This window comes from Primulina tabacum, chromosome 8 (genome assembly GCF_025594145.1).
Source record: "Primulina tabacum isolate GXHZ01 chromosome 8, ASM2559414v2, whole genome shotgun sequence".
NCBI lineage: Eukaryota > Viridiplantae > Streptophyta > Magnoliopsida > Lamiales > Gesneriaceae > Primulina > Primulina tabacum.
The window spans coordinates 14,806,249-14,833,087 of NC_134557.1; the positions used below are offsets into that span (position 1 = coordinate 14,806,249).

Genomic DNA, 26,839 nt, shown 5'->3' on the forward strand with positions numbered 1-26,839 from the left:
GGGAGAATAGATGTGTTAATGTAATGTGTATGTGGCATGTGAATCCTACGATTTTTGATGATGTGGTGGGTGTTATAACACCCATCAATGCGGATGCCCTTAAAGATAAAAGATCTTTTTTTTTTTCAAAAATAAAAATCAAATGTTGCAAGATCCTATTCTCATAAAAAATTAAATATTTTTTCTTTTTCCATGAATTTCATCTCTAAAAAAATAAAATATTATATTATGTTAGAGTAGATTTTACATAAGACGGTCTCACGGATCTTTATTCGTGAGACGGATCAATTCAGTCCATATTTACAATAAAAATTAATATATTTGACATAAAAAGTAATATTTTTTCGTAGATTACCCATATAGAATAATCGTTTCACAAAATTGATATGTGAGATCGTCTCACAAGAGTTTTTGTGATTATGTTATAATTTGTATATAGAAAAATATATTTTCTTTGTAAAATACATAACAAAAAAATTAAGAAAGGGTGCATTATAACATTAAATATTCCCAAAAAAACAAAGGGAATTACAGAGTACTTGACCTCTAACCTCTTAACACACACCACATAAAACGAACACACATGCATGTTAAAAGAAATCATTACAAGAAAGAGTAATTAGGAAGAAAAAAGATGTTACAAATGACAGCCTTTTACACACTTATAAATCCCATATTGTAATGTAAATTTTGGTCTTATATTAATTCTAATACCATTAATTCTTGATATCATATTATATAATAATCTAATTAACCAACATTAATCAAGCTTTATGCTTAGGGCATTGGTAACATTTGGTGAAGAGTCCAAAAGTATCAATCTGATGAACAAAATTGACCATGCTAGCTCAACCTCCAAATCCAAACCCTACAATAAAAACCCATGCCACCACAAATATGTTCACCGAATACGAGCCAACCCACCCTCCAACAACTTTTGGAGGTCTCTCCACTGCATTCTGTCAAAAAAATAATAATAATAATAATGTAATTGTATAAAGGAAATCAAGGGTCTCAAACAGAAGACGACAGATGTAGATCGGATCGAGTAGATATTGTTATAATTGGATCTCGAACACGAGATGATGCCTATTGATGCCAGATTAGATTTTTAAGTACTATATATAAAAGGCGTTTCTTGAAAGTATTTTCAAACCCAACTTTCTTTTATACATCTTTTCCTCGACTTTTTTGTTTGTTGGGGTGTAGGAAATGCATGCGTTGTCTATTTCATTATCTGCCGAACATTAATTTCAAACTGATGATAAAGGTAATTCAAGAATCGCATGATTCAACTAGGAATTGATAGAAAAAGTAATATTTTCTGAAAAGATTTTTGTTTGTCTTGAATAAAATCAAACGTTAAACATATGGATACCTCTCTGGCAGAAGCAGAAGCAAAAGTGATCATGTGAGCCAATGCAGGAATTATGTACACGGTGAAGCTAACAAGCAAAGATCCGACAGCTGAGTTAATTGGTCCGAAAAATGGAAATATAATGGCCAGAAACCATATCGGAATAACCACTGGTAATCTCGCTATGGCACGTTTCAACAAGCTTTTTGTTTCGTGTACCCCGATGAACTTCTCCCACACGAATTGTACAGAGGGGTGCAAGCGAATCCAAACGTAATAAACTGCACAGAAAATAAGAATTTTAATTTTATTCAATGACGACATTATATGCTTATGCTACGAGCATATATGTTTACATATATTCGAAGGTGGAATGGAATTAATTACTGCTCGTCCTGTTAGATCTAGTCTTGATTATGCTCGAATTATACCTGATGAATGAGCATAAGGATGACAGCAGTGTCTCGAAATCGAGTTTTGGGTAGCAAAGCAAAGGCATTGGATCGGTTGAGGAGCATATCTCCGAAAGCCCAGTAAACAGCACTGGCTGATGGCAGGGTTAAAGTCAACACATAAATTGTTGCAATCAAGTATACTAGCTTGAACCTCTGTGGCTTCCACATTGCATGCATTATTTCCCTATATAAGTAGTTAAAAACAAAGAGCAACAAGTTCCAAAGTTCAGTTTTAATTTGTACATAATCTCTTGCAAGGACTTCTGAAATTATAGATAGTTCAATCTTTACGCTATCATCGAACCCGCTGATCAGTAACTACTTATCAAGCTCTATGGTCAGTCAATCAATGGATTAACCATAAGAATCATTGTATTTTTTTTGGAAATGTTGTATATTAAAACATGGTAGGGAACTTACACTGTCACAGCATGGCCCCCAAATGTATAAAGAATATTTGTAGCCCCAGTAAAGTACAGAACCATTTTGGCAGGTGCCGAGTGCTGCACTCCCTCAACCTTGATTCACCAAAAATTATTCTAAATGATTTATATGTTGATCAATTGAAAAAGAACCATGTTGATCGAGCCAAATGTAAACCTAGTTTAATAAGTAGACATATATATATACAGTAATCTGATCAGCAAATATTGATGAGGAAAAAAAAAAAATTCACCTGTCCATGGAGAAGGGAAGCTATGGTCAGGTACCAGGCTGTGTAAGTTGTCATAATTAGGCCTAAAAATGACCAAATTCTGTAATTGTGGAATGAAGGGATAAACACAGTGGTGGCACAACATGCTCCAAACACGTATGTCCAAGTTCTCTTATCAAGATTGTCATTTATGTAATAGATGTTACTGCAAATCCAAACATAAAATTATAAACATATATAGAATTATTGCGACAAATAAAAGAAACACTCGATAGAAAATGTAAAGAGAGCAGAATATAATTGAAGGAATTTTGGAATATTTTTCTCTATTGATGACTGAGAGATTACAAAGGAATTTATACAAGGAGTGAGAGAAAAACTATACATAACAAACTAACAAATAAAAGAATCAATCTGTTAGTTGGCTAGACGTTCCAATCATTCTACAATCTTCTAGAAGAGAACCACACATGTGGGCTTAAGCATGTGAGTGATGATGTGGTCCTTGAGGCATACGTATTACTTGACTTGCCCCCGCAAGCTCAGTGACGGATTTAGTACGACGCGAAGCTTGGATCGAAACTTGTTAAAGCTGGCAGCAGATAAGGGCTTGGTAAGAACATCGGCAATTTGATCACAAGATGGAACATGACGAACTGATAGAGCATTGGATATAACCTTTTCTCTAACGAAGTATAAGTCAAGCTCAAAATGTTTTGTCTTGGAGTGCTGGACAGAGTTGGCACTAAGAGCAATGGTACTCATATTGTCACACCAGAGAGTTGGAGTATCATCCAGAGGAACATATAGCTCTCAGTTAGGAGGGATCGCAGCCAAAGCAACTCGGCTGTAGCATGTGCCAAACTCCGGCATTCAGCTTCTGTACTAGATCGAGAAACAACTTGTTGTTTCTTGGAGCTCCAAGCAATGGGAGAATGACCAATGAACCAGCAGAAGCCAGAGGTGGAGCGACGATCATCCGGATCATTGCCCCAATCTGCATCACAAAACCGCGGAGAGATAGTCGAGCACATGTAGTAAGATGAATCCCATAGTGAATAGAGCCATTGAGATATCGAAGGATTTGTTTGACAGCTTTCCAGTGTGTTTGAAGGGGATTTTGCATAAATTGGCAGACCTTGTTTACACTGAAAGCGATGTCCGGCCTAGTAATGGTGAGATATTGCAGGGCACCAACTGTACTTCTATATAATTTGCCATCATCAAACGGATCACCTTCCTTGGCTGTGAGTTTGAAATTAGTAATCATAGGAGTTGGCAGAGACTTGGCATTATTCATTTTTGTCTTGAGAAGAAGATCCTGGACATATTTGGCTTGACAAAGGAAAAGAGAATTATCTGAGAGCTTGGAGACTTCAATGCCCAAGAAATATGATAAGTTGCCTAAATTCTTCAGTGAGAACTGTCTGTCCAACTTATTGATGAGAGTAGCAATTGTATGAGTGTCACTTCCTGTTACAATTATGTCATCCACATAGACAAGAATATAGATAATAGAATAAGAACATAACCGAACAAATAATGAGGGATCAGATTTCGAGGCAGAAAATCCCATCTGTTGTAATGCGGATTTGAGCTTATCAAACCAAGCACGAGGTGCTTGTTTAAGGCCATAGATAGCCTTATGTAGTTTGCAAACCAATGTGGCATCATCCTGCTTGTGTTCAAACCCTGTAGGTTGTTGCATATAAACAATTTCAAAAGAGAGCCATTAAGAAAGGTGTTGTTAACATCGAGTTGATGAATGGACCATTGCTTGGTCAAGGCAATGGTAAGAACTAGGCGAATTGTAGTAGGTTTGACCACAGGACTAAACGTTTCAGAGAAGTCAAAACCAGCCATTTGAGAGTAACCTTTGGTAACAAGTCGAGCCTTATGACGAGCAATGGAACAATCAGTGTTAGTCTTAAGTTTAAAAACCCATTTGCACCCGACAATAGATGCATTAGACTGGAGGAGTAACCAATGACCAGGTGTGATTACGCATGAGGGCAGAGTACTCCTCACGCATAGCATTGTGCCATTCTGTACTAGATAAAGCATCTTGAAGATGAACAGGTGTATTATCAATAGATTGGTGTGTCATAAAGGCCTTTGGTTTGAAGATTCCAGCTTTGGATCGAGTTACCATATGATGAGTGTGTATTGGTAATGAATCGGAATTATGCAGGTTATTAGGAGCAGGGGCTGAACAACTGCTGGTGGACAGAGAAGAATCAGAGGATACTTGGGACTGAACCAAGATGATCATAAGATGCAGTAGGCGTGGGAGAAGAATTAGAAGAAATGGAGGCAGGTGGAGTGGATAACAGAAGAGGAACTGAAGAACATGTAGGAGGTGTACTGGACAAAGTAATTGGATTGTGAGAAAAAGGAAAGACAATTTCATCAAATTTAACATGTCGAGTAACGTAAATTTTCCAATCAGCACTAAGACATTTATAGCCTTTGTGTTTGCTGCTATATCCAATAAATGTACAGGGTTTTGAACGAAACTCAAACTTGTGAGAATAATATACTCGGAGATATGGAAAACATAGTGTGGCGCCCCAAACCTCGCCACGTAATCATGCAACATGTGACGTCGTATGCATAAAATTTTTTCTTCTCGACGACGTAATAATATAATGCATATACGATAAAATAGTGCAATCACCACACTATCTACGTCAGTGTAGCAGAAACAGTATAATAAATACACACATACAACTCAAATAAGACAATAAGCTATACTGTCTCTATCTACTATCAACTACAAGACTGTTTGACTAGACACACCTAGTCCTTCACCACTATCCTGTCTCACGCATAGTCCTGTAATCTGCCCAACAGAAACAGCCCTCAAAGGGTGAGCATATACAACAATCATCATCGTAATACATAACAGTTATATTAACAACATAAAATATAACTGAAATCATAATAGAAATACCCCCTTTGCCGTTTCTGGACAATCAGCCAACAACAACCTCAACAACATCACAATGCAACAACATCGACGATACGTCGCACCCCAACACTGGCGACAGCAATATCGTCGAACGAACAACAACATCGACGATACGTCGCACCCCAACACCGACGACATCAATATCGTCGAACGAATAACAACATCAACGATACGTCGCACCCCAACACCGGCGACAGCAATATCGTTGAACGAACAACATCAACGTGACAACATCAACGAGACGTCTCCTAACAATGATAACCAACAACATCAACAATAATAAACAACAAATATAATACCAAATCACCCAAATCCAGTGATTTATCGTCGTTCAACACAATAGTATTCATCAATACTAAACAATAACAACATATGCTCGTACGTCAACACGTACCTGATAATCGAGTATATATACAATCTGGTTATTTCTTTGATCCTGAGGCTTGTGATGTATCTAAATAATTCAACAATAATTATCAGATCATTGTCACCGTATCAACACAGTTATAACAGCCTCAATATATAACATCAAATAATTCAACAACAATTAATTCAACAAAATATAAAACTCGATTATAAATTCGTATTGTTCAACAATTTAATAATCTGGTGTATTTAATTCACAATACTACCATCAAATACACCCTAATTAATTAACTTCAAATAATAGGCTATTTTACAACATCCGTCAAATTACGAAAACTTTATATCAACGTGTAGCCTATACTTCGTAGACTCCGAATATATAATCAGAATTAATAACAACTGACAAACAACTCTCCAATCTCAATCCAATGATTAAAAATCCCTAATTATAATAAGTTAGGAATAATTCAAAACAACAACACAATAATCTTCTCTACTTCGTTAAAATCATACACTACTCAACAATATTCAATTTCAGTATGATTTAACAATTTATTGGATTTATTCCAAAAATCGACGAATTTCATACATCACCAAAAATATAAAATTTATACCTCAAATCGAAGACCTCGTATTAACGATTCCAGAACTAAAGTCGGTTCGTCGATTGGATAAACCGATAAGTCGCAAGATCGAAAAGAAAAATCGAAACTTTATTTCTCTCACTCTCTCACCTCACGTCTTTGGCCTCTGTTCATGCGTATAGAATTGATTTCAATGCTATCAATTCCACCGATCAAAGTTTAGTTTATTAATATTATATATATAAACAAGAACAAGCTTACTCTATGAAAGAAGTTAAAAATCTTCTTCAACAGAAATATAGTAAACAGAATCCAGTTACTATACATGATTTAGTTAAAGAAATAGAAAATCTTAAAGAACAAGTAAAGATTTTACAACACAATAATAATAGTTTAAATTATCGTGTTTCAATCATTGAAACTAATAATAATAATTCAGTTAATAATTCTGATAGTTTTGATAATCTACAAGATATTTCTTTTCCTGATCCAGATAAAAAACATTTATCTGTTTTAAGCATGATTATATCTCAAAAATGGTATATCAATATAACTTTATTAATTGAAAATTCTTATAAAAAGAATTTCATTGCTATGATTGATAGTGGTGCAGACTTAAATGTTATACATGAAGGATTAATTCCTACGAAATATTTTCATAAAACTACTCATTCTCTCTCTCATGCAGGAGGAGAACCATTAGAAATAAATTATAAATTACCAAAAGTTTATATTTGCAAAGATAAAAACTGTATTCAAACCAGTTTTTTATTAGCAAAAGATATTTCTAGCCAACTTATACTTGGTCTTCCTTTTATTTATCAAATTTATCCTTTAACTTATGTTGATGAAACATGTATTATAGGAACTTTTCAAGGTAATCCTATTTCCTTTAAGTTCATAACTAAACCTATTAATAGAATTCTTAATGAATTACAAGAAAAGATTGATAGGAAAACTTTTCAGATTAATTCTTTAAAAGAAGAAGTTAATATATTAACTATAGATGATAAATTACAAAATCCTAAATTACAGGAAAAAATTAAACTTATTTATAATAAGTTTTCATTAGAAATATGTAATGATCTTCCTAATGCTTTTTGGAATAGAAAGAAGCATATTATATCTCTTCCATATGAAGAGAATTTTGATGAAAAAATATTCCTACCAAGGCTCGTCCTTGTCAAATGAATTCTGAATATTTAGAATTATGTAAGAATGAAATTCATTCTTTATTAGAAAAAGGGTTGATAAAGCCTTCTCAATCTCCTTGGTCATGTACTGTTTTTTATGTTAATAAACATTCTGAACAGGAAAGAGGTGTTCCAAGATTAGTCATAAATTATAAACCTCTTAATAAGGTTTTAAAATGGATTAGACATCCTATTCCTAATAAAAAAGATTTATTAGATAGACTTGTAAATGCTATCATATTTTCAAAATTTGATTTAAAATCAGGATTTTGGCAGATTCAGGTAAAAGAATCTGATAGATATAAAACTGCTTTTAATGTTCCAATAGGACATTATGAATGGACAGTAATGCCATTTGGCCTTAAAAATGCCCCTTCTGAATTTCAACAAATTATGAATGATATTTTTTATAATTATAGCAATTTTATAATTGTTTATATTGATGATATCTTAGTATTTTCTAATGATATTGAAATACATTTTAAACATTTAAATATGTTTAAAAATATTGTTATTCAAAATGGACTTGTTATCTCAAAATCTAAAATGATTTTATTTCAAACCAATATTAGATTTCTCGGTCATATGATTGAGAAAGGAAAAATAATTCCTATACAGAGAAGTATAGAATTTGGTTCAAAATTTCCTGATATTATAACTAATAAAACTCAGTTACAGAGATTTTTAGGAAGTTTAAATTATATTTCTCCCTATATTAAAAATCTTACTAAAGATTCTGCTATCTTATATGATAGGTTAAAGAAAAATCCTTTACCTTGGTCTGAAAGACATACAATAGCTGTTAAAAATATTAAGGAAAATGTTAAAAATCTTCCTTGTCTTATGCTTGCTAATCCCCAATGGGATAAAATAGTTGAAACTGATGCCTCAGATATACGTTTTGGAGGAATCTTAAAACAGAAAGATCCTCAAAATAAACAAGAATATCTTATTAGATTTTATTCTGGGAAATGGAATAATGCCCAGAAAAATTACTCCACAGTAGCAAAAGAAATTTTAGCTATTGTCAGATGTATTTTGAAATTTCAAGATGATTTATATAATCAAAAGTTTATTATAAAAACTGACTGTAAATCTGCAAAATTTATGTTTAATAAAGATTTTAAACATGATGTTTCTAAACAAATGTTTGCAAGATGGCAGGCTCATTTAGCTCCTTTTGATTTTGAAATAATTTATAAAAAAGGTGAAGATAATCACTTACCAGATTTCTTAACTCGAGAATATTTATCCTAATGTTTTTATCTACAGATATGTATTCCCGAGGAGGAAGAGGAGAGTCCTCTTATAGAGGGCGAGGTGGTAGGGGAAAACCCCCTAATATCATTGCACAACATGGTAAACAGAGGCTTATAGCCCAGAACTTATCCAGTTCATCAGCCAGTAATACTGAGCAAAATAATGAGTTATACAATGAATTTCAAGAATTCTTGAAACAAAAGCAGAGAAGTAATACAGATTCTCAATCTTCAGCATCATATGCTAATATTATCAAAGAGGATGATAATGATTCAGCTCTATATACAGAGACAAAACATCGAGAATTGATTCTTCTTATAGAAGAAAGAGATACCCAATGGGAAAAAACTCCATGGACTATAATGGAAAGATATTTAAACAATACATCATATGTATATGGTTCTTATAAGCAAAGAGGATTTTATGAAAATCTTCTGATATCTACAAAAAGTGTTGACATAACTCACTTTTTCAGTAATACTCAGCAGAAAAGAAGTTATAACTTTTCAAAGTTTATCATCAAGAAGATCATATCTATTGAAGAATGGGGTATATCTCCATTAGTTGAAAAAGAATTTTATTCTGAAAATCATAAAATGAGTTTTAAATTCAATTTTTGGGATTATATTGAAAGTTTTAATAAAACCTTGTTTTATGAAAATGAAAAAAGAAAATATACTTGGTTTTTAAAAATTTGTGAAAATGTTTTTCATTATCCAGTTCCAAATTGGTTTTTAATATGGTGGAAGATATTTGGTCCATCCGCAAAGATTTTGCCAGAGATTTTTATAAAACCCATGAATACTTGGTTAAATGTTTCTCCAAGTATTAAAAATTCATTTTCTGAACATTGGATTGATGGAAAGACTCTATGTCTATTTTTCATGGAATTTGGAATCCCATGGATCTGAAGATGGCAGCCAAAATTCGGTTACACTGATGAAGGCATCCCTTGCATATGGAGGGTTAGTTCCACAAAATTTTGGGACAAATTATTAAGAGATGATCCAGAAACTGGAAAACCATATGGTTATGAAACTCTTCATCAAATGGAAGAAAAAATTTCTTTATATCAGAAAGAAATTAATAATCAACAAGAAAAGGAAAAAGCCTCTATGAGTCCTTTCAAGATTCTTACTCAGAAATATTCTGAAATATATTCAAAAGAAAAAATGATCGAGATCTATATTGAAGAAATGAAAAAAGATCTTTTCCAGAATATTGGAGGTGCTGATTCAAAATCAGATAAATCTATGGCGTCCGAATCTATTTAAAATCAATTTATTCATCTTATGAAGATGCAGGATGCTCAAGACCCTGAGGATGATATTCCTCAATTTTCTCAGATAGATGACATTTTTGAGAATTTGAAAAATTCTTTAAAAGACAATATTAAAGATGATTAAAATCGTCAGAAAAAGAATTTGCAGCTGGTGCAGTTGGTGGAATATCACATCATGGCATATCGGGTGGAATATCATATCACTGTAGACTTTTTGACTACTATTTGCATTAATAATGCATTGTATTATTTACTTTAATAAAGTACTGTACTGTTTTTATTTTAGATGGAATCCGGGGTTTCATGTCCGGCTCTTCTATCTATTTATAGGTTCATTCTGTGTCTTTAGGAGGACACGGTTGAGTTTGCTCCCCTCTCATTTCTCTCTTGTAAAAACCCTTCTGAATTATATCAATAAAAGTTTGAAGTTCTGGTAACAAATTTGTAAGTTCTTACTATTTTTATTTTCTGTTTTTATTTACTGTTTTAAATTTTTATATTTCATTAGTTGAGCCTGTATGACAGGCTAAAGCATTCGTGCTAAATTATTACCTTACTATGACATGATCTATATTTATTTGTTCTTGAGATCAGATTGAGATAATAAAAGATCTATTTAAATTTTTGGAATTTAATGTAATATAAGAGTCTTTGGTTAGAACATAAGGTAAAAAGATGAACCAGGAAATGGTAAACACAAGGTTCGAGTTTAACCAGGAAAAATAAATTCATGTTGTAGCCCTTTAGCCTGCTTAGCCGAGAGATGGCGTTTAAGGCGTTCATGGGTGATTTTTATGAATTTATGATTCTGAGGTGGACCTCGGTATAATCCTCTGTTGTTTAATTTCTTTGGTATATCTTTTATAAATCCTATTATGTTTTGTAATAGTTCCAAATATGAATCTTATATTCATTATTATTCTGAGATTTAAATTTTTCATTTTCTTAGCTCAATAAGAGTTGAATATGGTATATAGGCTGGAAACCAATAACCTCCATGTGTGCGAAAGCCACTAAGGAAAAGTTTGGTAAAACAAAGCCACGTATCAGATTCCTCATTCTGATCCCAAGTCTCAGATGGTATCAGAGCCATGGAAATAGTCTGGATAATAATTTAGCACTTTTATTCAAATGAATATTTTCGATTTTAAAGAAACTGTTCAAAACAGTTTAAATGAAGAATATGATTTACCTGAGAATTTAGATTTATTGAATAAATGGATTATTCCTAAGATAGATTCTAAAATGATATATAAGTTAGGAACTTTTGAAAAAATTGGTTTTAAACAAGTAGTTAAAACTACAGAATCTTCAGTACCTCTTCATGATAATGAGATGGTTATTAGATTGTTAAACAATAAAGATATTTTACCTTATAGGAAAAATTACAGATTCATGCATATAGGTTTAATTCAAATAGCTTTTAGACCTTTAACAATCCCTTATGGGAATAATTCAATCTAGTCTGGCTCATGGTCCAGTATATTTTGATGTTTATCCAAATTTATCTTTATCTTTGTCTGATATTAATATATTAGATTCTTTAACATTAAATGTTAAAACGCATGGTTATAATTATACTCCCGGTACAGAAGTTATATGTATCTGTTATCGTATTTATTATAAACCATTATTTACACTGAATCCTATGTGTAAAAGAATAGATAAAAAATTAAATGAAACTATTCTTATAGAAACTAATTTTAATAGATCTAATATTACAACCCGTAGATCTATAAAATGGGAAGAAATTGAATTTCCAGAAAGCTGGATAATTGAACAAGCTGTTCCTAGAAATCCTATAATAAATAGAGATTTACAACAGGTTATACAAAATAATGAAGGATCTGTTCAAATACAGTTTAATAATGAACAAAGAAGATTATTGCCATCTTCTATCGATACTAGATCAAGATCCAGTCATTCTTTTATTTCGCCTTTAGATTATTTAGTGGATATTCCTCAAACTTCTAAAGCTTCTACTTCTAAGATAAGAGAAGATGTTGAGTCTCCTGTACAAGATACAGTAGATGAATTAATTATTAATCAGAATAATATTGTGCATAAAAGTAACTTTCAAAAAGTTAGAGAAACTGATACCGTTTCATAAATGAATTTTAGTATTTAATGGATAGTAAATCTAAAATTGATTTTACTAAATGATCTCTTGCTAGAGCAAGGATCAATGCAGAATTTTATTTACCCAAATGGGAATCTTTCAGAAATTGGTATTTTAAAAGTTTTTCTGAAGAAGAATTTGAGTATATTGTTTCGAAATTTTATACATATTGTGAAAACCAGAATAAATTAATTCATTTTGTTCCTTGGTTTTTTAAAACATTTATTATAGATTATATTTCTATTCTTGAAAGAAATTATAAACTTTCTTCTGGACAGATTCAAAAATCTGTTTATCCTCCTCAACAATCTTTTATTATAGAAAAGAATAATAAAATTTTAAATTTTACTGCTTTTTCTAAATTATTTGAAAATGATATGTTACAAATAACTGTTAAACATATTAATCAGAATTATACAAATTTGTATCTTACGATAATAGGAGAAGAGATAGTTTTTCTTAAGGATCGTATTGATAAAATAATTCTGGCCATTAATCAAATTAAACCAGATATTCATATTCAAACAAAAGAAGAAGAAACTAATATTGTTTCTATTGCTACTTCTTCTATTCAATCCCCTCCAGATATAAAGGATTTTAAATTTAAATCTTCTGTTTCTGATATAGAAAAATTACTAGAAGAAAAATTTAGAAATCTTAATTTAAATACTCTTAATAAAGAGTTAGATAATAATGAGAATCATTCTGATGAAGAAATTAATAAAATTAAATGGGCAGATAGACCTAACAAAAATAAATATTATTATAATAGACCTACTCCCATGGACGTTCTTATTGAAGAACAAGAATATATATTTGCTAATAGTTATAATGGGAAAAGTATTTATGAATGGAATATTGATGGTTTTAGTGATAAACAAATTTATAATACTGCTCACAGAATGCTTATGTATAGTACTGTGTGTAAAACTTCTGGCAATACTGATAAAAATATCGCTAAGATGATTATATCAGGTTTTACTGGTCAACTTAAAGGTTGGTGGGATAATTATTTAAATCAATTCCAAAAAGAAGATATTATTAATTCTATAAAGATAGAGAATAATATTCAATCAGAAAATGTTGTATATTCATTAATAATGACTATGATTGAACATTTTACTGGTAAATTCACTGATGATAGTGAAAAGATTCGTACTTTATTATGTAATCTAAAATGTAAAACACTTACTGATTTTAGATGGTATAAAGATACCTTTTTATCTCGTATATATGAGATACCAGATTGTAATAATAGTTTCTGGAAAGCTAAATTTATAGATGGTTTACCTTTTCTATTTGCTGAAAGAATTAGAAAAGTATTAAGAAAAGATGAGATTAATATTCCATATGATAATTATACTTATGGAAATTTAATTAATACTTGCATTAAAGAGGGTTTAGCTCTCTGTAATGAATTAAAATTAAATAATCAAATTAAAAGACAGAATTTACTTGAGAAAAAACAATTAGGTAAATTTTGTGATCAATTTGGTATGGACTTACCTAATAAAGGTAAGAAGAAAATTAAAGAAAAAGTCTACAGTGATATGATATTCCACCCGATATGCCATGATGTGATATTCCACCAACTGCACCAATATAATTTATAATATTTAACATTTTCAACACCGATATATCCATTTGGATCAGTCAAATGATAAAATTTTCCAAAACTCAAAACATGAATACTTGTATATCTTCGAGTTTTCTACGTTATATCCAAATTTCAAATCATTTGGACTTCATATGACCAGAATATGTCATATTTCATTCTTTAAAAATCATTAATTATTTAGTAATCTCATATTACTAAATCAACAACTTGCGATATTACTTCAGGCATTACACATAGACAACCGAAAACACGAAGAAAAGTGTAATCAGGACAGATGTTGAAAAGCCGAGTGAGAGGGACATGACCAAGAGTAGCTGAGGGAGGTAATCGATTAATAAGAAAAAACAGAGGCAGCAAAAGCTTCGTCCCAAAAGGTAAGAGGCATGTGAGCATGAGCAAGGAGGGAGAGACCCATATCAACAATATGACGATGTTTTCGTTCCACAATCCCATTTTGTTGGGAAGTATATGGACATGTGACACGATGATTAATACCCCACTTTTGTAGCAAAGGACCTAAGGATCGAAACTCACCACCTCCATCTGTTTGAAGAGATTTAATTTTATTATTGCACTGAAGCTCAACATTGTTTTTAAAGGTCTGAAACACATGAAAGACCTCTGATTTTTGTTTGATAAAGAATATCCAAGTGAAACGACTATAGGCATCGACAAAGCTAACATAGTAGCGATAGCCATTTGTGGAAATATTAGGAGCAGGTCCCCATACATAAGAAACAATTAATTGAAGTGGTTCGGAGTATATCGTGTGAGACGTGGGAAAAGGTAATCTATGATTCTTGCCTAATTCACATGCCGTACAAAGAGTGCCAGTATCATTTAAAAAGGAAGTATTACAACGGGTTAGAATTTTCTTGACAGTAGAAAAAGATGGATGGCCTAATCTATAATGCCAACGTGATAATGAGGATGAATCCTCTTTGGGAATGAACTGTGACTGGAGCACTTGATTAGGAGAGGTGTTGAGCAGAGAGGCAGAGGGTGAGTTGAAGCAGGCTGCGGATGAGGTAGTGGCTGCGGATGGAGTGGTGGCTTGATTGGATTTGCTAAGATGAAATCTGTATAGACCATTATGCAGAGTTCCTCGAAGGAGAGGGGTTCGTGTTGCTAGATCCTTCACAACACAAAAACACGGGTGAAACTCAAAGAGAACATTATTGTCATGAGCAAATCGACTGACACTAATAAGATTTTTGGTGATATGAGGAACTCGAAGCAGATTATGTAGGTTAAATGTATGAGTACCAAAACTAGTGTGAGAGTCAAAAGATGAAGTTCCTACATGGGAAATAGGCAAACCTGATCCATTACCAATAAATATTTTACCTCCGCCAGTGTGTTCAGAGCCAATGGAGAGATTGGCAAGGTCATTTGTGACATGATGAGAAGCTCCTGAGTCAGGGAACCACTATTCATCATTGAGCTCTTCTTGTTGTTTCATAGCCATTGCAGCAGTAAGGGAAAAATGAGTGTCTCGCATGTGGGAAGGAGTGTAAGATTGCAAAGGACCATAGGTTCTGTGCTGCGGAACAAAATCTTTATCAAATCGATAAAAACACTTCTCTGCAATGTGATTGGAATACCCACAAATTTGACATTTCGGACGAGCATTGCCCTGGTTCCAGTTCTTCCGACCACCTCTGAAAAAGCGGCCACGGCCTCGAGAAGAAGCACGAGTATAGGCATTTTCTCGACCTTTGGATGGAGAGAAAGTAGTGGCATGAGCAGCAGCAGTAGATATTGTGTTGTCTGTAGTGATATTGTAAGACTCAATGCGTCCTTCATGAGCAAGAAGGAGAGCACTAGCATCGGCAGAAGACAAAAATTCAGATCTGGAGGTAATATGAACTACAACCGATTCATATTCAATCCCTACACCCCCAAGGATATAGAGAGTGTGATCTTCTTCAGAGATGGGATGACCACATGCTGCAAGCATATCAACATAGGTCTTCATCTTGCTCAGGTATTCTTTCATGGTTTGGCCACCCTTCTTTAGTGTTTGCAACTGAAGTTTGAATTGCATTACTCGAGGCTTTGATCTGGAGGCAAACAAGCGAGTGACGCGCAACCAAAGTTCCGCAGTAGTATTACAACCAATCATCTGGCTTTGGACGCATTCTGCCATGGATGCTAATAAAAAGGAAAAAAGGAGTTGATCTTGCCTGCTCCATGTGACAAACATCGGATTCACTGTGAAAATCTACTCTCCAGCATCAATCATTCTGAGTGGAATGGGCGTATCTTCATGAAGCAAATGCTCAAGACCCAATCCTCGAATACCCGAGAGAATTTGTAGTTGCCAGAGAAGGAAGTTGTCATCATTCAATTTCACAGCGTTAATTTGATTTGCTGGGTTTACTAACATGGGATTGAGACTTGGATTAGAGATCGTGAACACACTGGATTCCGTGTGAGATGTGGCTTCCGCCATTGTTGGGCTCTGATACCACGATAGAAAAGTAAAGAGAGCAGAATATAATTGAAGGAATTTTGGAATATTTTTCTCTATTGATGACGGAGAGATTACAAAGGAATTTATACAAGGAGTGAGAGAAAAACTATACATAACAAACTAACAAATAAAAGAATCAATCTGTTAGTTGGTTAGACGTTCCAATCATTCTACAATCTTCTAGAAGAGAACCACACATGTGGGCTTAAGCATGTGAGTGATGATGTGGTCCTTGAGGCATACGTATTACTTGACTACACTCCTACTCGGATCGGCCATGAGATGATCCTTCATGAATTTTTAGAAAAAATATGTATAACTCGATAGATCCATATGAGAAAGTACCTTGCACATGCTATGAGCTGAATGACAGATCCAAATAAAAGGAAAGTGCAGTTGAAAAAGAGGCCTATGTTTCTCCAATGCTTTCCAAGTAACCCATCAAGAACTTCAAACCACTGCAGATAACCAATCACATTTTCATCAGCTTCAAGAATATGCTAATGAACTTTAGATAAGAAAATTGTCGAGTAGAAAAAATATCAAAACCCCTCTCAGATCAAGAAAAACTCGAGAGAAAAAGAAGAAGCTAAAAGACAAAATTACAAAAAATTTATATGATTAGCCACTGTTCTGATTAATACCTGAATGACATGATTTCTAAAATCAACCTTCTCCCTCTCCTTCCTAGTTCTGTATTCTACATAGAGAACACTGATAAGGTAAGCCGTCCAGCTTCCCATTAAACCATAGAACAGTTGGAAGGTAATCCCAGAAACCATCCCAAGTTGGGAAAATGAATAAGGCAACGTCAGCAGTACTTGTGCAACCTGTCCATGTAAATAAATAGATTATCATAAAAAAAAACATCGAACTAATTCATTTCATACCATTGCTGCAAGAAAACACCATACAAAATTACAGTAATAAATCTACATAAGCAGCCAGAAAAACTAGCTTAAAATGTGCCTGATTAGAAGCGCAGCTGAACCATGCATCATAAACTGAACCACCATGCCAAAACAGCTTCGATAACTTGCTCTTAGTAGAGCTGGATTCGGTTTCTTCTTCCTTCTCCATCTCGACGTAGTTTCCGGCTACTACAGTCTCCACTTTCTCCGAAGCCATGGCTGCTGAACTATGGTCACTTTGTGTGAGAGGAGATGATGAGTGAAGTGTTCCTCCCTTTTCTGCAGTTCTTTGTGTGATATATATTGTAGTGTTTTAGCCTATTTCTGCTCCTTATTTTTGCGTGTATAATGAGTGAACCCCACCATCTAATACGATGGGATAAATATTTATTTTTTTAAAAAAAATCAAATGTAATACAAAAATAGTTGTATATATGTATTTGAACAATCATCGGTTTTGATTAGGTACAAGTCTCAATTTAACATTATATCATAGCTCAAACACAACGTTATGTGGCTGTCATATGGACCGTCAGATAATTTCTTGTAAATTTCAAACTCCAGTTGTCCATTTTTGGACGTGACGGGGCGTATTAAATGTCTCAGCTGGATTAAGTCCTTCAAAGTTATATAAATATTTAGAAAATATTTCTTCTTGATATAATTTTTGGAGTTGAATTAGGTCCAAAACTCAATCTTAACATTTTTCAACAAATTTTTTTGAAATAAAAATATACAATAAACTTGTAAATACATATTGAATAAATAATTGAATCATGTCTCATCTCGACCAAAATTATATATCTTATTATAGAAACTAACAAATAGCGCATATATTTTAGGCTTACTCTAATCAAGATTATATTTCTAATCTCACACTGCAGGCTTTTTTTTAAGGTGTGGGCCTGACCTCGCATGGACGCACGAGCGGGAGGGCCCACAAGAAACACTTTCGAGCCCAAATTAAATACGTGGACAGGCATGAATACACGCAGCCCAAAGTATAAAGTATTATTACAAAAAAGAACGAAGAAAAAATGTCAATTACTATTATTTTTTAATTTGGAGGGAAAAAATTGTTTAGATTAAAAATTAATGAATATGGAGAGTATGATTATTTAGGGATAGGCTCAGTGCTAAACATCATTAATGCCACACGCGTGCCAACTGGATTCCCAAAATAGATGCATCTCCTGAAGTAATTTACACATTACCTTTTTCTTTCTTTTGTTTTTTTTAAAAACAATCAGTTTCTTTCGATCTTGTATTGGGGAAAGAAAAAAAACTACTCGTTTGTTTCATTAATTTTGTTAAACCTGAGTGGTCATGATTCATCGTTCCTGCACGCATGTCATATGTTGAGTTGATAAAGGATCAATATCTATATAGGTATCATCCACCAAGCCGTTTAAAGATCAATATAAGAATTTTAAATAACTCTATTTTTAGAATTTTGAAAATCGATGGCAGGGTTACTAAACAAGATAAGAATGTATAGGAGAATACTTCAAAATCCGAATACACCATTAGTTTAATCGACCGATTGTTAAGTAGAAAGATGAAATGGAATAGAATCCGCTTATAACTTGCGGCAAAAATTGACGAAAAGAATAAACCATCACCTTTTATTAAAGAAGTAATTAAAAACGATTAACTCTTCAAATTACACTTACCTTGCATGCACGTATTCTTGATCTCCGTACCTTTCGCTTGTCCATGCATGCAATATTTAGGTGCCAGTTAATGCTGTATATGCATGTCTTCTGCTTTTAATTTTAGAGCTCCGAATTAGAAACTATGGCAGCCTCTAGATTTTTTCATGTACCAGTAATTTTCTCCGTTTTACTACTACTGATAATGGGTACTACTAATTTACTCTCTTTAATTCGTTATTGCAAGTTTATGTCTTCCTCTATTATTCATAGAGAGATAAATCTTGTAAGAACAATGTTAAATAAAAATTTTAATAGTGGACTTGTTGCGAGATTAATGATGTATTGTGGGTTAACTAGTACATGCATGCGTGAGCAGGACTACAATTTTCGGAATGCGCGAGAATCTTCACCATAGTAAACTACTGCAAGGAAACAATCTGGCCAGCCATCACACCCGGTGAGAACTTCGGCGGCGGTGGATTCTCCCTCAAGCCTGGGCAGACAGAGGTACTTGTCGCGCCGGTTGGTTGGTCAGGCCGCATATGAGGTCGAACCGGCTGCAACTTCGACCGGAACGGAAACGGCTCCTGCCAAACTGGTAGCTGCGGCTCTTCTCTCAAATGCGCTGCATCAGGCAAACCACCAGCCTCATTAGCGGAATTCACGTTGGCTGGCACAGATTTCTATGACGTTAGCCTTGTCGATGGCTTCAACTTGCCGATGACCGTGACGCCGATAAATGGGAGGGGGAACTGTAGTGTTGCAGGCACTTTTTCAGACTTGAGGCTGAATTGCCCGGCTGAACTGGCCGTGAAAGGGGGTGGAAGGACTGTGGCTTGCAGAAGTGCCTGTGATGTGCTCAACACAGATGAGTATTGCTGCCGGGGGGGTACATGGGAATCCGTCTACATGCCAGCCTACTTATTATTCGAGGATATTTAAACAAGCTTGCCCCAAGGCATACAGTTATGCTTATGACGACCCGACCAGTATTTTTACGTGTTCCGGGACCGACTACGTTGTTGCATTCTGCTCATCAAGGTACATACTTTGCCACAATTTGTGTATTGCCACATCCGTTTTCCTTTTGACAGTGAATTTCACACTGAATTTCCATGGTGATGGGGGTAATTTTTGCAGGGGGCAAACTATGTGCACATATCACAACCAGAAATTGCTGTGCTGTGGATCAGTGGGATCGAGTCCCCGGTATAGACGGGGAATGACAATTCTTGCTTTGATAATCGCAAGTGCAATTTGGCATATGTTCTAAGTACTTAAATATATACAAGTTTTTGTAACTTAATCTGATGGATTCACCCTGTGGCTGAGTATTTGATTTATATTGACTTATAGTCTCGGTGTGAATCACGATGAATCCGTAGGTGCGACCGAGAGTGTACATCTGAGTAGGAATCCTGAAGTTCTTACAAGTATATTGAGTAGATTTGCTCATCTGCCTTAATTAACTAAATTACTAGCCCCGATTATTATGGGTTATAGAATGCGTAGAGAAAACCACCATTTATCTCCTACCGTTGAGAGCCTTAGCCTTGCTCAACTCAGCAAGTTCTTCGATGAGCTTCCTTTCTTCCCCGCTTACACGTTTCGGAATCTCAACTTGAACTTTCACCAACTGGTCACCCCTCATATTGTTTCTGTTGAGAAGGGGTACACCTTTCTTTGCCATGACAAGTGTCGTTCCTGGTTGAGTACCTGATGGAATTTTAAGGTCAACCATCCCATCTACCGTAGGTACCTTCACTGTTGTTCCTAAAATGGCATCCACATATGAAACCTTGCAGGTGTAAAGGATGTTGGTGTCATCCCGTTTCAGAACCGGGTCAGCAAGAACATCTATGATCACGAAAAGATCTCCGGGAGGCCCCCCTCTCTGTCCTGCATTTCCTTCTGAGCGAACCCTCAAACGACTTCCAGAATCCACCCCTGCTGGAACTTTCAAGCTGATACGCTTTGACTTCCTCACTCGACCATCACCATTGCATGTGTTGCATGGAGTAGCGATTTCTCCGGTTCCACCACATGCAGAACATGTCATGACTTGTTGGAAGACGCCTAGCGGGGTCCTTGCCGATGCTACGACTTGCCCTTGGCCACCACATGTGGTACACTTGGTTGCTTTCGTTCCCGGTTTCGCCCCTGATCCATCACAGGTGCTGCAGCTATCGAGACGCGTTATGTCAATCTCTTTCTCCACACCAAATACAGCTTCTTTGAAATTCAAAACCAGATTATACATCTGGTCTTCACCTTCTGTTGCTCGGTTCTGAGAACCTCTTCCTCCCATTCCCATGCCACCCATTCCTCCAAATAAGGACTCGAATAGATCAAACGGGTTGCTGAAATCCTGTCATTGAAAGGAATATACGTTCAAGTGTTCATATACAAAACAAACTACTATCTAGGTTTGAACTCAAGGTTTTCAACTATTCAAACAAGCAATTTTTGGCTCCTGTTCTATGATTTTCACTTTCCTATCGGGCAAAAAATCAACAAACAAAAGACTTACACCCGTTCCTGCGCCAGCGCCTTTAAGCCCAGCCTCCCCATATTTGTCATAAACGGAACGTTTCTCATCATCTGATAAAACCTGTAAAAAAATTACCCAATGTTTTTTCAGATTCTACAAGCCACCATAGCATAGCCTACACAACTGTCAAACATGAACAGCAAGGATGAAATATGGTACCTCGTAAGCATTACTAATCTCTTTGAATTTCTGTTCAGCTCCCGGCTCTCTGCAGTTGAAATACAAAATTTTAATAAACAAGATTGTGCCTGTCATATCATACAAAGACATTTATCACAAGGGAAACAATAGAATGATGACGCTAATGTAGAGTCCTCCGTACCAACACACTTATCGTCTTAAATGATAAAGTTCCTGTACATTGACATTGAGAGGGTCGACGAAAATGTATGCAGTAATATATGTGGGCGAGCTTCTTCCGCCGACATCGAAGACTTGTTTAAGGACTATAAACACCTGCTTCTAACGTTCTGTGATACTCTCTAGCATCTGCTAGGATTGCAGGACTGTGATATTAAAAAAAATTATAATGGTTTAACCATAGTTTCATTAAATATGATGGTCTCAACAGGAAAGGTGATTGATTATTTTGGCCTTTTCGTTACATAAGGTATAAGGCCCTAACCAGAAAGAAACGACGTCTTCTTCTGAAATTTTGTTTCAAATTCATGTTAAATATTCGTCTAACTGTTTACCAAGAACCAAAGTAACCAGACAATATCAATATCATAGTTGAACACCAATAAAAATCACAGTAGAACAACTTACTTGTTCACATCTGGATGATAGCTTCTTGCAAGCTTTCTGTACACTGAAAAAGAAAAGAATAACTAATGAAACCTAATTCTAAAGTTTCCTTTAAAAATAAAAAACTAACAGAACATATTTAAAAACCCAGAGAGGATCCCCATTTCCAATGGACTGTGGAGCAGATGAAGGGACAGAATCCAAATGTAAACAGCAAAAGAGATATTGCCCAAGGAACTCATTCAAAATCTACAAGCAGCCTTCATGGAATAAAATCACAAAACTGATGATACTCTACCCGGATTCTGTAGGGGTTATTTCAAAATAAAACTAAAAATTAAGCAGCACAAATCAAAGAAAAACGAAAACGATTAGCGACTGATTGAGGAGACAGCATAATAAAGTTTGGTCAATGAAAAAACTTTGAAAATCAGTTTTCAGCGTGAAAACTGAACAATGTGTGATGTAAATAGTGAGATAGAAATCAAATGCCAAGGCTATACTTTCGCATCTTCCAGTTCTAATATATTACAATGCACTGGCAAAATCAATTTTATTGCAAAGGAACCTGTTACGGATCCAATTACAGTGGACCTAGACCAAAAAGGGAAACAAAGGCCCAAGTCTCCTATATTTGGAATTAACCGTAAGAAACTAGATTTGGGGGAGGAATAAATAGAAATGGGTTGTTTGGGGATAGGAAACTTTTCTGTTGTTAGTCCTAGCTTGGGCTAAGGGCAAATAGATTGAGTATTTCCTTGAGAAAAGGTGCAGGGTTTATGTTCATTACAATGAGAGGATCAGTTTTGTTTGATTTCCATATTAATACATTTTCAATTTTTCATATATTTTATGTATTTGTGATTGTCGTCGTAGCATAACCCCTTCTCCCTTTATCTTACAGATAAGTTGACAGAGTACAATAATATGTTAATATGTTTCACATCGGTTGGATAGAGATACTGAAAGTTGTATATATATACTTGAACAATCCTCCTCTTGAAGCTAGTTTTTTGGTTAAGTTAGGTCCAAGTCCCAATCTAACATGGTATCAAAGCCCAAACCCACCGTTATGTGTTGGACTACCCATAGTCGAGTTAGGTCTACGTCTCAATCTTAATATGATATCAAAACTCCGACCCACCGTTATGTGTTGGATTGCCCATAGTTGGGTCACCTCTTAATGTCTTCATTTATTCATTCCTGAGCGTGAGGCGTGTGTTAAGATGTCTCACATCGGTTGAATAGAGTTTCTGATAGTTGTATATATGGAATTGAACAATCTCTCCTTGAGCTAGCTTTTGGGACTGAGTCATATCCAAGTCTCAATATTAACACAATATCTTAACAAATTTAGAAAAAGGCTGTTGACATATGAGTGAAATATTCAAGTGAAGGGAGACAGAAGGAAATTCACAAGATTTGTCGCTTCATCAGAGACATGAACTAGTTGATAATAAGGATATTAAAATTAATAGGAAAAAGAATAACAGTAGAGAACGAAAAAGAGCGAAGGTAACACTCACCACTTTTGATCTCCGACTTGCTGGCGTTTTTAGACACACCAAGCACCGAATAGTAATCCTGTGTGTAAGATGTTATTTACATGTGAAAAGCATGAAGAATGGAAGGATTCTCCACTCTCTTCTCTACAAAAATAAATCATGTAGCGAAGTTATCATAGAAGGTTAGCTGCACTAGTCACACTCTAAAATCTCTTCCAGGATGGCCCTTTGCTAAACTCTCAATTATTAACCCGTTGTTGACATTAAAATATTCATACATCATATATCAAGTAACAGCCCCCACATAAGGCTTTTAGGTCACCTTTTGTGTCACCAGCAAGAGACCTTCGATCTCTTTCAAATATCACCATTTGAATTATTAGAATAACTCTTTTTGTCCATTAATTAAACGAAGTTGGAATTTATTAATTTACTAAATTTAATTTGATTTTATTGAGAAAATTTTACCAATCTTAAATCAACTTGATTGGATTGACAGCATATAATTATTCAAACTAAGCAGTTTATAACGAACGCCATATGTGTGCTATGTAACTAATTTATCAGAAAATATGAAACGAGGTCATCACGACAATAAACAAATTATTGTTCAGATATCTTACTCTATCAGCTCTCACAATGAGACGGGCTCCTCTTTTCGAAGCTAAACTGTTGTATGACAATGAACCAAAAAGAGTGTTCAATGATTTTTCAGAAAATAATGTGGAACTCTGTGATGCCAGCCTCCTGCACAGAAGAAAGCAATACCATAAACATATGACCATGCAATGATATAACATCTATTTAAGGACCTTTAAGCAATAAGAGGTAAATCTGAGCCTTGTCGTATAAGGATCCTAAGATGTACATAGCATCTTGAAGAGTCTTAGTGAATAGAGTGAAATTGCATGAGTATACATTCAAATGTACGAAAAATTTGACATCTAAAAAGACCGGCACAATCCTGGAAAATTCGATGTGCACATAACATCAGTAGCGAGTGACAAGAGGTTGGTGAGACAGCGAGACCATCACACTGCCACATTACACATTGACCAGATTAAGGATATTGTAGATGCAGAAGCACAAGATTGAACAACGTTCTTGGTAGATGCAGCACCAAATAAAACTGAAGATGGTACCAAGTAAGTTGATGTGAAGAAAATTGAAGGGAAAAAGGCATACATATCTGAAGATGTTGATAATTTACTCGTAACTGAGTTTCTTACAACTGCTTGAGACTGAACTCCCCACCAGTTCACCTGTGTGCTTCCGCAAGGTATGATAGCCATCTTGACAAGCAAATTTGAAACAGTAAGGTCAGGAATGCACGATTTAGCCAAATTAAGACAAGCTGCAATCACAATAACATAGAAGATATAATCCAACCCATATATAGATTATCTAAGACTCGTTAACCTGTAGCTATAGAAAACTTAAGTCACTCCAGCTATCTGAAATCATAAGGCCATATTGTGCCAATCAATGATAAAAAAATCAACAACAAAAATACAACTTCCAATTCAGTATAACAATCTTTTGGGACAAAGGTTTAACATTTAATCACCTCTACTACTTCCTTTTTTACTTAAATTCAGAAAATATTGATAAACTTACAAGAAGTTGAAAAAATAATTCAGAAAAAGATTCAAACTTTGCCTGGATTTCTTTCTCTCTTTCCTGTAGACTCCAGAATAACACGTTGAATAGACTAAAAAATAACATTCCTAACAAGAAATGTACTCATTCAGAAAAAATACACAAAATATAAGCTATTTTTTTCTTTTCTTTTCTTGCCCCACATCCGATTGTGTATGACTGAACAACGTTCTAAATTCTGAGTAAAAACTCGAAAACATACGAATTGGTGATTGAATAATCTCGTACCTTTAAACTTCGGCACTCTGATAATAGGAGAAAAGCGCAGCCGGAGAGGAATGGGAGCAGCCAACAAAAGGAACTGGAGGGAGGGGAATCCAGGGGATAGAGTCGCTTACGCCTTTGCCTTGTACACAAAAATAATTTTAAAAAAATTGTATTTTGTTTATTATTTACTATAAAATAAAGCTTTATTATTATGAAATGAAATATAGATTTTTTTACTTAAATCAAATGAAATAAATAATGATATAAATAAATTCTTACTGTTATTTATTTTTTAAATTAAAATAACAAAATGTGTAGTATATACTTAATAGAAAGTTAAAAAATATAAATTAAAAAGTACAAATCCAATAATATAAAAAAAAATACCTTAGAAAATATCAGGTATGTAAAAATGAAAATGATCAAAGTTCATTCTCTTTGATAGACATTAGAAAATACAAGTTGAGCTTTCTGGGATGGTTTAGGATTCTAAAATTATCTTTTACTATAAAATGGTATTCGTAAAACTTATTATTAATCTTCGATAGGAATACCAATTATGCAAATGCCACTTTCTTGGGTGGTCTTGAGGCTTTTACAATTTCATGTAGAGATTTGGTATTTTTTTGTTGTTTTAGGTACTCTGTGATATATATACTGGTTTTCTTGCAATATAACTCAAGTGTGAAGATGTGCTCATAATCTTAGAAAGTCTTCTTTTCTACACAGAATATAGTGACGTTTCTGCCTATCGATTAATATTTTCCGAGGACACGAAAGCGATCAATCAGCTCGTATGATCTACACTCACTTGCAACATCTTTGTCAACATCTTTTTAGCTTTTATTGAAGTGAAAGCAAATTGCAGTGTTCTTGCTTTGCCTTGTTATGTTCTGTATTTTCACTAGATCATCCTCCTAATTTTTTTCTGTATAGCTTATTGAATTGAACCTCTGATATAACTTCCTTAGGACACAGAATGTCCAACCTCGTTTTACTTTCTTAGGACACATAATGTCCAAACTCTTACTCTGTTAGCAGATTTTTACATAATTAGCAGCTGTAATTGGACCTTGCTGGCTTCCTTCAATTCGGTTTGTTTCATTTTTTTATATGTATAAAACTAATTGAGATTAGGGTCATACTCCACTTCCGCAGGTTAGCTGCTTGAAGCTCGATCGTGTTAGAGAAAATGTGAATAAAATGGAAGTGTGAATGGAAATGTGGTTGTCCCACATTGGAAGCTTAGAGAAAGATTTTCCTCCTTA

The 26,839-nt window shown here is 34.4% G+C and overlaps 1 protein-coding gene and 2 pseudogenes across 3 annotated transcripts; 1 reads left to right on the forward strand and 2 right to left on the reverse strand.

Moving 5' to 3' along the window:
- Positions 1-569: 569 nt before the first annotated feature.
- LOC142553813 (auxin transporter-like protein 3) lies at positions 570-17,563 on the reverse strand (annotated as a pseudogene).
- Positions 17,564-18,992: 1,429 nt separating this feature from the next.
- Positions 18,993-20,175, forward strand: LOC142553811 (pathogenesis-related thaumatin-like protein 3.5; annotated as a pseudogene).
- A 35-nt stretch (positions 20,176-20,210) lies between these two features.
- On the reverse strand, positions 20,211-25,718 carry LOC142553810 (chaperone protein dnaJ A6, chloroplastic-like). Of its 3 annotated transcripts, none has more exons than XM_075664315.1 (8): positions 25,593-25,718; positions 24,891-25,059; positions 24,329-24,452; positions 23,727-23,784; positions 22,222-22,264; positions 21,613-21,661; positions 21,433-21,513; positions 20,211-21,270 (listed from the first exon to the last, which is right to left on the reverse strand). In XM_075664315.1, exons 2-8 carry the CDS (start codon positions 24,995-24,997, stop codon positions 20,428-20,430), a joined length of 1,305 nt encoding a protein of 434 aa, XP_075520430.1. In that variant the 5' UTR covers positions 24,998-25,059; positions 25,593-25,718; the 3' UTR covers positions 20,211-20,427. The 3 variants fall into 3 exon arrangements, with proteins under 3 accessions (XP_075520430.1, XP_075520432.1, XP_075520431.1); XM_075664317.1 differs by having other exon boundaries at positions 24,891-24,997; positions 25,593-25,680; XM_075664316.1 differs by lacking the exon at positions 25,593-25,718 and adding an exon at positions 25,125-25,191 and having other exon boundaries at positions 24,891-24,997.
- Between the last annotated feature and the right edge of the window lie 1,121 nt (positions 25,719-26,839).